At 35.3% G+C, this 15280-nt stretch overlaps 1 protein-coding gene across 1 annotated transcript in view; it reads left to right on the top strand.

The window, feature by feature from the left end:
* LOC307187805 (sodium channel protein type 3 subunit alpha-like) overlaps positions 1-14709 on the top strand; it is an 83520-nt gene extending 68811 nt beyond the window's left edge. The window contains 8 exon segments of the mRNA XM_079924342.1: positions 4310-4432; positions 7072-7344; positions 8257-8310; positions 9139-9365; positions 9799-9898; positions 10275-10430; positions 11782-12052; positions 12570-14709. Coding sequence (XP_079780468.1) covers positions 4310-4432; positions 7072-7344; positions 8257-8310; positions 9139-9365; positions 9799-9898; positions 10275-10430; positions 11782-12052; positions 12570-13765 — 2400 coding nt within the window. The 3' untranslated portion in view covers positions 13766-14709.
* Positions 14710-15280: the final 571 nt, after the last annotated feature.

Here is a 15280-nt window from a genome sequence, read left to right as displayed (position 1 = left end):
GTAAGGACTTTCATTCCTGACTGACATTGCATACGAACTGCTCTTCACTTCTCAGACACTGGATGGTCTTCACTCTATTCCTACTATAAACGTTACCCATCCCAGCTGATCAAACCCTGCCATCTCCAGTATCCTCAACCTCCCATCTTCGTTAAGAGCCCTCTGCCACCACTTCCATGGAAGATTTGTACCTGTTCCCTCACCATCACCTGAGCCCCATTTTAGAAGCTGCTTAGCCGACTGTTCTGGAGTAGAAGGAAGGAGGTATGCACTTAGCAATCTGAAACTCCAGGTGCCCTTCTCTAGGAAATACTGAGTTAGTCTACATGCTATTTAAACCCTATGGTACTATTAATGGAAAACCCTCCATTGCATGATGTATTAAAGAGGCTTTTGTGGTCTCACAAGGAAACCCAACCACAATGTGGATTATTGTTGCTACGTTCTGACCTCTGTAACAAATACAGATTTTACTTTGTAAGTCGTGAAGGAGTATTACTCCATTCTGCTCTCTGGCAGGGCTGGAGAAGGGTGGGTGAAGGGACTCAAGAATGTCCAGCTTCCCTATACAGAGACTTTGAATCGATTCTGTTTTCAATGCCATCCATTACCGCCTGTTTTAGAAGAACACAGGGCCTCCATGTCCAGAAATTTTCAGAGTCCATTGGAACAATTTGACTTACTTCTTCAGGAACTTGGGTTTCTGCTGCTGCTTTTGCTCTGCTGAGAAAGTAATCATTCCAGTGTGCTTTATTTTTTCAAACTCCAGAATTTTTTTAAAACTCTCTTCCTTCTTGTCTCTTGCATTCTCTTTGTATTCTTTTGCTTTCCTTCGAGTTAAATTTCAATAAGGAGTATAAATAAATATGTTGTTCAAACAAATATATTAAAATGAAAGTTTAGAGGGAATTTGTATGTCATACTATTTGGTTAATGACCTTTTTGTTACTGATTTGTAGGACCTCCTTTTACATTAAGGAAATTTACTATTTTGTCACATGTGGTATGACTATTTTGCTGATTTGGGCTTTTGTCTCTTGAGCTTTTTTTTTGTCATGTGAAAATGTTTTCATATTGGTTTAGTCAAATTTATCAGCCTTTTTCTCCCTTTTTGGTTTTTCTCATGCTTAGAAGACCATTTGCTTTAAAGATTATTAAAACATTTTGTCATGCTTTTTCCCTCAGCTTTACTGTTTGAGTTTTGTTTCTTCATCCATTTTTATGTTTGAACTTTTGATCAGTCTGGAACTTATTTTGGTGTAAGGTGTGAGGTGAGACTCCAATTCTATCTTCCTCAAAATGGCTTCTCATTTTAGTTGTTTCTTTCACCTCTCATTTAAAATGCTACCCTTTTCTATGTGCTAAATCTTGGTATGCCAGTATGCCTTGCGTCTAATTTGGGTTTGTTTAATTCACTTCTTTGTCTACTAATATGACAGCTTTAATTATTGTAGATCTATAATTAGCTTTAATATCAGGTGGAATTTGTCCTTTCTGATTGCTCTTCTTCTTGGAACAATATTTTAGATTATTCTTATACTTTTATTTTTCCTTGTTAATATTTTAAAGTTTGTGTAGTTTCAAAAGACACACATAAACTTTAAAAAATTAATATGAAAAAAATATATTACAACCGAAAATAATTATATTATTGTTTACAATAGTTTTTCACTTTATTCCCCTGATTTTTTGAGGTCAAAAATAACATATATGTAAATAATGGCTTCTTCCACTTTTCTAATTGTTATAGCTCTTATTTCTTTTTCCAGAAAGTGTTAAATAATAATGTTGATAGTGGACATATTTTTTTATTTCTGGTTTTAATGAGAATGCTTCTAAATTTCTCCATCAAAAATTAAGCAAGGCTTTGCAATGAAATGTATCATCTCGATGTATGGAGGTGATCATATGGTTTTAATCTTTTAACTGCTTATACTGAATTTAAAAAATTATCTTTAGCCATTTTAAGGGAAATAAATTCATATCACTTAGTTCATTAAACAATCACAGGACTTCCAGGGTCTTCTTCAGAACCGTCAACTCCCTCCTGCATTATTCCCTTCCTTCTCAATCTCAACTGCCACAGGACTGTGGAAGGGTGTGGATGACAACTAAACCACCCCCTGTGGTTTCATATATTTTCTGGGTAGTAAGGTATCTAGAATCATGTAAATTTGTACTAAAAATTCAGTTTTTGGCAAAGAGTTTCTGTTACACTTTGCACACATTAGGAAGAATGCCTTTTGTGTTTAGCATAAGAGACTAAGATTAAAACATTGTGTATTGAAAGGTCAAGGACAAAGTTGCTGAGATGGGAAACACACTGGACTTGAAAACAGAAATTCCAGTTATGTGCTTGCCCCTTGCTACCTTTTCTTGGACTAGTCATTTGACTACTCTCAGACACAGATAATGAGTGAAAAAGATCACTGTAAGTTTTAAAGCACCCTACCAACATAAGGCATCATCTTCCAATTTTAAGTATGTTGAAAATCTTTAAAATTATTTATTTCAAAATTGCCTTTAAAGCATATTAAGTTTTTCACAATACTTAACTCAATGAGTTTTTGTCCTACACAAAATGACATGAAGTCCATTAAAAGAGGGCAGTTCACTAAAATGCAGCTTCTCTAGCAACACACAGAGCCGCCCCAGTGTGCAAGTGGTACCTCTCAGATTTGAACCCAAAACTTGCTATTCTTCCAGAACCTCCTGGTTCTGACCATTACCTTTCTTTTCCTTTCAAAGCGTGAGCTTCCTTACATCAGGGTCTTGAGAAATTTGCAGCCACTTTCCTTTAAATGCCCAAGTCTCAGGACTTGGTTGGGAAGATGAGGGAAGTCTTCAGAAAGCAGCTCCAGAAACTTAAAGCTGTGGATGCTTCCGGAGGCAAATGAGCCCAGAATATACAAGCCTGTGCATTCTCTGATAATAACTTTCCCCATCTTTCCACTCTTCTGTAGCAGCAAACACTAGACAGAAATGAATAGCTCAATAAATTATACTGCCACTAGTGAAGTTTAACATTCAAGTCATTTATTTTTCTGTTCAATTCTGCGAAATGTATGTTAAATTAAATAATGAAGGGACAGTGGCTCCATTTGCCTGTAAAGTCTCAGTTCTGGTTTTGGTGTCACCTTTACACCATGACCCTTAAGCCATCCAGTGGATGTAGTAAATTAACCTCTCTCCGATGCATCAAGAAGAGGACTAGTAATATAAAATCCTTGCAAGAATTGAGAAGATAATCATACAAGTCATTTTCTGTGTTCCGTGGTTCAGATTAAGGATGAATTTTTGATAATGGAGGAAAAAGGCTGAGATATGGTTTTGAAGTCAGATCACTTGGATTCTAACTTCACCTCTTTCTACCTGTACATCTTTTTTTTTTTTTTGAAGGGGGGAGTGTGGGGGAAACTCAACTTCCTCACTGGTGAAAAGGCAAAAGTAATAGTACCTACTTCTTGAGATTTATACATGTAAGACACTCAGAACAGAACCTAACATATAGTAAATTTTCAATAAATGTTATTATATTGAAAGAAAATAAAAGCAAATAAAGTCTCTTCCTCCCAAAAGAGACATGTCTTCTTTAACCTTTCATATATTTAAGTAAAATTTAGCATTTGTGTAAATATCAGAAAAATGTATTATCATTCTGAATGAGAGGTACTATATTTTAAATTGTAAGTCCAGTAGTTTAGATAAAATATTTTTCATTACTATGAAACTATGTGGTCTGATAAAATGTTTTTCCAGGTTATATTTTATTCTTTTTTTATTTATCCAACATATATTGACTAAAACATATTCAACCAGACATTATTAGGAACGTTAAAAGAAAAATGCTTCATCTCAGCCCATAAAAAGTTAATGTGACCTGGAAGGGGAGAGAAGATATCTAACCTATTGACTCTATTACATGGTCAATGCCTCCAATACACATAACCAAGATATTACATAAATTTGGAAGCAAAGCATGATTTCTAATCAATGATATTAAGCACAGATCCGTGGAGCACATGGCTTTTGAATCAAATCCCAAATCATCAGTGGTGTATGCACAGGTTGAAAAGGGCTCCATGGGTAAAATAGCTAACTGGACGGGTTTACAGATGTTTATATAAATGGGCAAAGACTCCAGTTTCACTGATAAGAAAAGCAATAATATGATATGAGGCTGGCAATGTAAGATGATCGCACTATGTGGAATATGAAGGCTGCCAAGGTATGTCTGAATTTTTATTTGGTCGGCACTAAAGAATAGATATATTCTTGGTGGACTGATTGATATTTGTTTCTTCTTTAGGTTTCTTTGGTTAGCTTGGTAGCCAATGCTCTCGGTTACTCAGAACTTGGTGCCATCAAATCCCTACGGACATTAAGAGCTTTAAGACCACTGAGGGCTTTATCCCGGTTTGAAGGCATGAGGGTAAGAAAAATACAGGTTCTCTGATGATTCATGTCAAAATTAAATGTAAGGATTTCCCTGGCAGTCCAGTGGTTAAGACTCCAGGTCCCAACGCAGGGGGCACAGGTTCAATCCCTGGTCACATGGGATCCCACATGCCACACAGCGCGGCCAAAAAATTAATTAATTAAATAAAACGCGTTGTTGAAAAAAATTAAGTGTAGGTAATGATTTAGATACAGAGGGCTGCCATACTCTTCTGATATTTATTTCATAGAATTACAAAATTTCAAAGCAGAAATCCTAAGGATCACTGAGCCTAGCCTCCTGAAACTAAAATAGGCCCTCAAAAATTGTTTGTGGCAGAACTAGAACTAGAATCCAAGTCTTCTGGTGACAGTTCAAGGATATTTCCACAACAAGTAAAACCTATGTGTTGCCATTTATTTCTTTTCATTGCTTATGCATTTTATAATTATTTACTACTGACATTCATCCTAGGAGGAGATTTTTCTTCCTCTCAGTAGGTAGTTTGATTTCTAAAAAATTACCAGTAATGAATGAAAGATAGAATGGTTTTTGTGTGCTCTACTTCTTCAATTAATATCAGTAATAAAAGTTGTTGTACAAGAAAACAACACTAAATTGTAGCCTCTGACAAAATCTATATATCCTAAGCAACCAAAGTAGGGGTTAGGATAATTAACTAAGTATTGAAGGCAACCCCTGGGGTTTGTTTCATAGATCTCCCTTTTAAGTGAGCATTCTGAATGAGGTTCACTTTTTCCATTAGCACTTGTATTTTCCTCTCCAGCTCTCTTCCTTAGTGTATATTTTATGCATCTAAACATAAAGTACACACTTATATACACATCTACTTGCCACGCCCCTCAAAATACTATTTAGCACAAAGGCCAGCTTTGTTTAATCCAGCTTGCAAATGCACATGGATACTGAATTTCTTCTATGCCGTGGGGCTTTTATGTTAGGAGGTGGTTTGTTTAAGTGATAAAAACACTTCAGTTTTGACTTTGAGATTCACTCACCAGGAAGAATGAAACCACTCTCCAGATGCACTGTAAGCAAAGAAATACTTGCTTTTACATTATAAGTTTCTTTCATTGCTACTTGATAAAGTCACAAGACAAGATAAAGTTAATAAAAATGATTATGTAATTTCAAGTTTTTTCCACATCAATCTTTTACCATCATTCACATTATTTAAGCCTTCATCTGGCTGCATGGTTTCATATGAATAATTCTTTTTTTTTTTTTGCGGTATGTGGGCCTCTCTCTGTTGTGGCCTCTCCCATTGTGGAGCACAGGCTCCGGACGCACAGGCTCAGCGGCCATGGCTCACGGGCCCAGCCGCTCCGTGGCATGTGGGATCTTCCCGGACCGGGGCACGAACCTGTGTCCCCTGCATCGGCAGGCGGACTCTCAATCACTGCACCACAAGGGAAGCCCGAATAATCCATTTTTGAGGGGAGACAGCAATTGAACAAAATAGAAAACTTCCAAGTTTACTCTAATCTGAAAACTATTCTAGTTTGGCATTTTTAATTTTGTCATATGGCAGAATTAACATTCTAGGTATAAAATATGGTAAAAGGCATGCATTTATTTGATGATAAGAGAACTTGTGGGAGGTCATTTTACACACATTTTAGAGCCAAGACAACCTGGTTTCAGTATAATATATATGACAATTTCTAAATGAAATAAGATTCAAGTAGCATAAGAAATTTTTACAATTTTGGATTTCAGGTTTTGATATTAATTCTTTGGTGTTGATTTCTAAAATAATGTTTCAGTATTTTAAAATAAAACAATCGTTTCATTTAATATAAGTGCCTAACAAAATAGTCCCAGTATGAGCTAGATTAATTAGATAAGAAAAGATACAAATCACTAGAGATTTGAAAATACACATTAATCTCTTCTGAATTTAGAGGAAAGATGACTGAATTTCTCCTTCATGAAATAGGTTGGCCTGGGTTGGTGAAGTAACATGTGCCCTGAAGTGAACATTTAAGAGATTTGGATCAATAATAATGGGAATACATTCAGTAATTTATGTCCAGAGATAAATTCCATCTCATTTCCTAATTTAATATACTTTTTTAAAATTAGGAATTATCAATATGGGGAAAAAGGACCTTGTAAATTCCTTATACCATTCTTCAACTTCATCAAAAGTTAACTTGATCTGGTGATACAGATTTAAGGCACTATTAATACTTTATTTGTAATGGGTTTGTTTAACCATGTTTTCAATCAATCATTCATGAACACACCTGAAAGTTAACATGTATTGTTGAATGATGATTATTTCTTGTTGGTATTTAATACATCTTTTTTTTTTCTTTTTTCCCCAGCATACAAACATTTTCTGACTCCATCTTACTATATCAGGTTTTTGTTTATTTCTTTTCACACTTTGGCATATTTTGCTTTCTTTAAATCCTTTAGCTCTTTAGTGTGTCACTGTTTGTTTTCCCCTACCGAATATGTCCTAGAAAATATCAGAAGAAACAAACTTGTCCACCTAGATTTTTATTTAACTCGTTTCACACCCATTTTATATTGAATAAATAATGGAAGAAATGGTTTCCATTTTAACAATTTGTAAGCTGCCTTATCCTTATCTCCTCTTCTAGGTGGTTGTGAATGCTCTTGTTGGAGCAATTCCCTCTATCATGAACGTGCTGTTGGTTTGTCTCATCTTCTGGCTGATCTTTAGCATCATGGGTGTGAATTTGTTTGCTGGCAAGTTCTACCGCTGTGTAAACACGACAACTGGTAACATGTTTGAAGTTAGTGAAGTTAACAATTTGAGTGATTGTCAGGCTCTTGGCAAGAAAGCTCGGTGGAAAAATGTGAAAGTAAACTTTGATAATGTTGGCGCTGGCTATCTCGCATTGCTTCAAGTGGTAAGTGCCTACTGTATGAGTTTTGAATACGTTTTCAAAATGTTTCAAGTAAAATCATTTCTCTGATGTTCTTTGAGTGATTAATATCTGATAGCACGAAAGTAGTTGATGATAACACCTGTACTATTAGCGTGACTTGACTAAAGAAGATGTTTTGCAGTGATTTTAAAATGTATTTTCCCCAGTGTTCAGTTGTTAATATGTTTTAATGTGATTTTATATTTCTGCTTCCTGTCTTTTCTTACTCTATTATTGAGTGTTATTGTGCTATTACCATTTTTAATTTTCTGTAGCAATAAATGCCAAAGAAGCAATTATATGTATTAAAATAATAACGTATCTATTGTAGTGATTAATTAAATGTATAGATTATTAATCTATGTATTAATCTAAGTATTAATTAACACACAGATAATGTACAGATTAATGTACAGATAATTGTACCAAGATCTAAGGAGTATAGTTCTACTATGTGTGGAAATGCAAATCTTATGGAGTGGATTTCAAAATGTGTAATATTTAATTATTTTGACTTAACTGACAGTATATTAACTAATCAAGAATTTAATGAAAACAGTTGAGTGTTTAAAGACACAAGAGGTTTGAATCATAGAGCTTACCTTTTGAAAGGGATTTGAGACTGAGATGAGAGTTTCACCTAGTTACATGTTAGTGTAGAAAAAAACAAAATACCTTCCAAGACAAACAAAGAAAAAGAGTTCCAGTTTTGAAATAAAATCTTGTTCTATTTCAATTTCATTTCTTCATTCAATCCATTTCAATCTCTTTGTAGAATATTTCATAATATTGTACAAAAAGTTATATTTAATAACACTATCATATTTTCATATGGTAAAATGCGTATTCTTGGATTAGGTTTTTATGCAGAATTCAAATATATGTTGTTTACAGGCCACATTTAAAGGCTGGATGGATATTATGTATGCAGCTGTTGATTCACGAGATGTAAGTTTCACTCAGATACTATTTATAGCTACTAGATTTTTCCATAGTGATAATTTAACTGAAAGGCCCAGAATTTTATATTAGAAGCAATCAGAACATTTATAACTGCATATAGAAATTCTCTTTTTAAGCCAATTCACTTCAATATAAATGGTATTTTGGTTAACATATGTCTATTATAGATCTAATATGAAAGGATATCTAACTGCATGGATTAGAAGAATCAGATTGGTCCAGTAAATGAGACTCTTAAGATTGGGAAAGCTGCTCAGTGGGCAAGTAATTTGTCTCTCCCTACCCCTGGAGAGTATGATAAACCAGAGTCTGTGAAGCAGCTTCCAAAAATATCATGATAAAAGCAAGCAAGTTTCAGGGAAACTCAATTTAGAAAATAGGAATAAAAATAGTTCCTCAGAACATATCTGTTTATGCTGAATTTTCCTCTTAGAATTTGATGTTCTGTTATTAAAGCCTTATCTCCAAGAGCTAGCATTTACAAACCCAAGGAGAAAATATTGCAAAAAAAATTATAGTAAGACTAATAACAGGTTCAAAATGTTTGCCTTGTTTATACCACTGCTACTTACTCTAAAGAATAGGTACAGGTAAGCCACAATGGGAAAATAGATTTAAGAACAATCGTAAAATTACAAATTTTCATTATATTAGGTCATACTAACTTGAGAAAAGAATTGCTTTTGCAGAACAGTATCTCAGGTCAAGGCAAAAATAACTCTATAATAAGCAACAACACTCACCAAATTTTTAATTTAGCTCAAGTATTTATTGTGTTTTTAAATATTATTTAATATTTTCAATATTATTTAGGTTAAACTTCAGCCTGTATATGAAGAAAATCTGTATATGTACTTATACTTTGTCATCTTTATCATCTTTGGGTCATTCTTCACTCTGAATCTATTCATTGGTGTCATCATAGATAACTTCAACCAACAGAAAAAGAAGATAAGTATTCCTCAGCTCTCACCTTTCTCCATTCTGAGGTTCTGTCTGTTTTACATCCAAATAACCAGGACACTCATAGTCATGACGGAGTTAGATCATTTTTAAATTGTCTTCCATTCACTATGTGGTCAGTTCAGCTGCAGAGGAGCCCAGCCTCTAACTGGTGGCTCCTCTCCAGATTCATCCTCTGCAGATCTGCTGTAGTGTCTTTCTGACTCAAAAATATGACCACTGCTTCAAAACATCCAGTGGGCCTCAATGCTTTACCCTTGCTTACAGAGCCTTTCAGGAATTATCTCCACCCAGTCTTCCTGCTTCATCTTCTTCCACACCACACTTTCTATATGCACTTCCCTACTCCTCAGGTACCCACCATTAACACTATCACTTGCTACATACACAGCTACATGGATTTTCTGCCCTTTTCTGAACAAGGCATGCTCTTCTCCCTCCATGACTTTACATAGGATATTTTCTCTTCCTAAAGTGCTTTGCCTAGCAAACCCTTAATCATCCTTTAAGGTCTAGCTTAAGAGTACTCCCCTATATAAAGCCTGTTTCTGAATCTCGGAACAGATTCAGAAACAGATTATTGTTATCTCTGCAGTACTGGGTTGTTTTTGTTTGTTTGCATATAGACACTGTGTCTTATATATCTATGTAGTTCTGATACTGGGTGCACTGTCTAAGACACAGGAAGTGCTCAAAAAGTGTTGAATAAAGAAGTAAAATTGTCAACACTGAAATGACTAAGATTTTTTTTCTTTCATGAAAATATATTTGAGACTCCTGAGCCTCCTTCTAAATGTAATATAATCAAATTAGAATCCTGTACTAATCAGGGTTTTATGTGATTATGGGTTTTACATAATGTTAAGGTACTCAGAATTTCACATAAAAGGGAAAAGCAGGATAAATCTATATGAAGCAGGATAATATCCATTTAAAAACTGAAAAAAAAGCATTAAAGGAGAGACTCAGAAATACTTTTGTAAAAGTACTGTTGTAATACAGGTTGGATTGTAACCAGTTTTATACTATGTCTTTACTTTGGAGGTCAAGACATATTTATGACAGAGGAACAAAAAAAATATTACAATGCAATGAAGAAACTTGGGTCCAAGAAACCTCAGAAACCCATACCTCGGCCTGCAGTAAGAATTACTCATCTTCTTTAACATTCCAAAGCCCTATTTCCATATGATGAAATTGGGCAGTGCTCTGGATCAGAACATATTAGGTGATATCATCAATATATAATATGACCTAATTGTGAAGTACATACTGTGTAACACAATTTGCAACTACTACACTGTAAGAATTACTAAGTTCTTAAAAATGAGGCAATGTTCTTTAGTTTGTCAGTTGAAAACCTCCAAGTCAGGGTTCCCAATAACTGCTTCCAAAGCAAGGTTCATGCTCCTGCTGCCACCTACTGCTGCCAACAACACACCTGGTTCCAGCTCCTCTGATCTTGTTACATGGCACCCTCTTATCCTTTTAAGTAGATGGAGTTTTCCAGACTTCCCATTCTACACCCATGGGCTCCCTCTATGCTATTTGTTCTCTCCATTGTTATGACTAGAAAATATTTTTAACGTTTTTAGAAAGGAAAAGGGTATCATCAAAATAGTTTGTTTCAGCAAATACACCCACACACAAAAGATTTATTCAGAATGCATACTCTGTAGAGCTTCATTATAGTGGAAAGTCATAAAGATGGTGGACTATGTTCACAGAGCTGTATTCTAAATCACCTATCCTCTTAGATGGGTAAGGAATAAGGAACTGAGACCCAAAGAAGGTATATACTGTACGTAAAGTCACAAAGCCTGTAATCGCCAGAACTGGGACTTGACAAGGTCTCATGAATCCTATAAATGACTCCACTTTGCATTATTTTTAAGAGTAGTTGGAGTAGGTGCAGGAGGGGGGTGGGGGGGGAGGGGAAGCAGGGCAGAGGGATGATGTAAGGGAGGGCACAAAAAAGGGCATATACCTACTTTACTGAATGTCATTTAAATATTATAGTTAGAAGAGGCAGAATTAAATAGAAAACAACTGACATATTTTGAGGGATGGACAGACAGAAATAAGCTATAATTCAAAATCCCTAAAGCATTGATAAATGAATTGGCATATTCATCCATCTAAAAGTCTGTCAATATTAACCTACTTTGTAAATCTTCATTATTAGTTGTCATTATTTTTTGTAAAAATTATCAGTTATTAAAATCAAGCAAAGCCCATGCACATTATCAACCAGTTGCCACCAATTTATGTTTTATTCAGCTTTGTCTTCCCATGGGACCTAAATAAAACAATTATATTTTGTTTTTGTCATATGACATTCTTCATTTATTGCTCTTTTTTTAACAAATTTGTTTGCGGTAATGTGAGAAGGGTGCACATCCCATGGGCCATACGTAAAGGACTTCATCTGCAATTTTATGGATCAATATTTATGAAATATGCATATTAACCTTCTCCTTCCTCTCCTTCTAGAACAAATACCAAGGAATGGTCTTTGATTTTGTAACCAGACAAGTTTTTGATATCAGCATCATGATCCTTATCTGCCTCAATATGGTCACCATGATGGTAGAAACTGATGACCAGAGCAAATATATGACTCTAGTCTTGTCCCGGATCAACCTTGTGTTCATTATCCTGTTCACTGGAGAATTTGTGCTGAAACTTATCTCCCTCAGATACTACTACTTCACCATAGGCTGGAACATCTTTGATTTTGTGGTGGTGATTCTCTCCATTGTAGGTAAGAATGGTTTATTTACAGAGAAGTGCAGTTGTTGGAAAAGTCCCCAAAGCCTATCACCTGTGTAACATGGAAATTAGATCTGAGAATCATAATGTGTATAACTCTAAAGTTCAACACTCTTGTTCATTTTCCACTAACTGAAGAATTTAACTATTCAAAAAAAGAAAACAATATATTTGAAGATTTCAGAAATAGTCTTTGTTTGCTGTTGGCACATTTCATATGCGAGGATAACTATTCATAGTAATTGGGTGTATATAATCTTAAAATGCCATAACACTATGTGAGATTATTTAACTTATGGGATTTTGCAAGAGTCCATATTGGTTTATGACATTATAGAATTATTAAATAAAACTCTATAATCTTTCACTGGTAATATTAGGAAGTGGATCCAAACAGTAAAGGTTTATACGCATAACAAATTTGTTGTTTTCATTAACCTTGCAAAGAAAAAGCATTCATATAAGCATAAGATACTCACTGTTTAGCTGTTTTCTGTATTGTTCCATAGGTATGTTTCTGGCTGAGCTGATAGAGAAATATTTTGTGTCCCCTACCCTGTTCCGAGTGATCCGTCTTGCCAGGATTGGCCGAATCCTGCGTCTGATCAAAGGGGCCAAGGGGATTCGCACGCTGCTCTTTGCTTTGATGATGTCCCTTCCTGCGTTGTTTAACATCGGCCTCCTGCTCTTCCTAGTCATGTTCATCTACGCCATCTTTGGGATGTCCAACTTCGCCTATGTTAAAAAGGAAGCTGGAATTGATGACATGTTCAATTTTGAAACTTTTGGCAACAGCATGATCTGCCTGTTCCAGATTACCACCTCTGGTGGCTGGGATGGATTGCTAGCACCTATTCTCAACAGTGCACCGCCTGACTGTGACCCTGACACAATTCACCCTGGCAGCTCAGTTAAGGGAGATTGTGGGAACCCATCTGTGGGGATTTTCTTTTTTGTCAGTTACATCATCATATCATTTCTGGTCGTGGTGAACATGTACATCGCTGTCATCCTGGAGAACTTCAGTGTTGCTACTGAAGAAAGTGCAGAGCCCCTGAGTGAGGACGACTTTGAGATGTTCTATGAGGTTTGGGAGAAGTTTGATCCTGATGCCACCCAGTTCATAGAGTTCTCCAAGCTCTCTGATTTTGCAGCTGCCCTGGATCCTCCTCTTCTCATAGCAAAACCAAACAAAGTCCAGCTCATTGCCATGGATCTGCCCATGGTCAATGGAGACAGGATCCACTGCCTCGACATTTTATTTGCCTTTACAAAGCGTGTTTTGGGTGAAAGTGGAGAGATGGATGCCCTTCGAATACAAATGGAAGATCGGTTCATGGCATCGAACCCCTCCAAAGTCTCCTATGAGCCCATTACAACCACTTTGAAACGCAAACAAGAGGAGGTATCTGCTGCTGTCATTCAGCGTAATTTCAGATGTTATCTTTTAAGGCAAAGGTTAAAGACGGTATTAAGTGAGTATAACAAAGAGGCAATCAAAGGGAGGATTGATTTACCTATAAAAGACGACATGATTATTGACAAATTAAATGGGAACTCCACCCCAGAAAAAACAGATGGAAGTTCCTCTACCACCTCTCCTCCTTCCTATGATAGTGTAACAAAGCCAGACAAAGAAAAGTTTGGAAAAGACAGACCAGAAAAAGAAAGCAAAGGGAAAGAGGTGAGGGAAAATCAAAAGTAAAAAGAGACAAAGAATTATCTTTGTGATCAATTGTTTACAGCCTAAGAAGGTAAAGTTTATGTGTCAACTGGACTCCCAGAGGAGGTCTATGCCAAACTGTTTTAACAAATACTCATGGTCAGTGCCTATAACAAGACAGTGACCTCTCCATCACTATAACTCTGTGAGTCAGGGTATCAACACTGACAAGAGGTTGCTGTTTTCATTACCAGCTGACACTGCTGAGGAGAAACTCAATGGCTACCTAGACTGTAGGGATAGTTGTGCAAAGTGATCATTGTAACTACACCAAACACTTTTAGTACAGTACTTGCATCCACTCTATTTTTAACTTCCATATCTGCAATATTTTTACAAAATTTGTTCTAGTGGATTTCCCTAGTCACTACTTCATAGTTTATTCATAATACTATGTCACTATTTTTGCAAATGAAATTTAAGTTGAGAAAAAAGTATATAAGAGCCCTGTGTTCCTACTCCACAAGTTTCTCGAATAATCAGACAAAGGGTTTTGTCCAAGAGATGAAGTTCTTGCTCAAAACCAGAAAGAAAAAATCTAATAACAATTTCAGGTACTTCCGTTTTCTAGACGGCTTTAATTTTGAAAGTGTTTTAGTCTATGTTTGTTTATATCTAAACAGTTACGTGCCTGTAAAGTCTCCTCTAATTTTTAAAGGATTATTTTTATGCAAAGTATTCTGTTTCAGCAAGTGCAAATTTTATTCTAAGTTCCAGAGCACTATATTTAATTTTGGTTAAATGCTTTCCAAAAAAAGTAATCTAATAAATCTGTTCTAGAAAAGTATATCTAAAGTATCGCTTTAGAATAGTTGTTCCACCTTCTGATTCAGTGTTGCTTTGCCATCTTCTGCTCTCAGCAAAGCTGACATTTTATGTCAATTAAACACACCCTCTTTTATGTAAATAGTTATTTTATCCTGTGGGGCATGTTTGGGAATATATATATATATATATATATATATATATATATATATATATATATCTCCTGATAAACAACTTCTATTAAATCAAGTATGTACCACAGTGTATGTGTCTTTTACGAGCTTCCAACGGGGTTGTATCCTGCACCATTCATTAAACATAAATAGTTTGAAGACTACCACTAATGCATGTTAATTACCTATGCTGCTCTATTTTACTCAATCCATTCTTCACAAGTCTTGGTTAGAAGTCGTCACATGTTGGTAGTAGAGTGATTTAACCAGCTCTATGTCTAGTACATCAAGCAGAATAGCTTGCAGTTATTTAAAAGCACCTTTCCTTTTGCATTTTTAATTCAACTTGTGTCATATGGTGTCTCTCTAGATTTCAAGGAAACACACTGCATACTGCCTACTGTCAAAACCTATACTTCATATTTTGCTAAAATATGTCTAAAACTTGTTTAAATATAAATAATGTAAAAATATAATCAATTTTATTTGTTGCATTTTGTACATAAGAAAATTATTTTCAGGTTGATGACATGCCAATTTATTTTACTTTATGCTTTTT

This window comes from Stenella coeruleoalba, assembly GCF_951394435.1.
Source record: "Stenella coeruleoalba genome assembly, chromosome: 6".
NCBI classification, from domain to species: domain Eukaryota; kingdom Metazoa; phylum Chordata; class Mammalia; order Artiodactyla; family Delphinidae; genus Stenella; species Stenella coeruleoalba.
The sequence above is the reverse complement of the archived record's forward strand: the minus strand, read 5'-3'. Positions and strand labels throughout refer to the sequence as shown.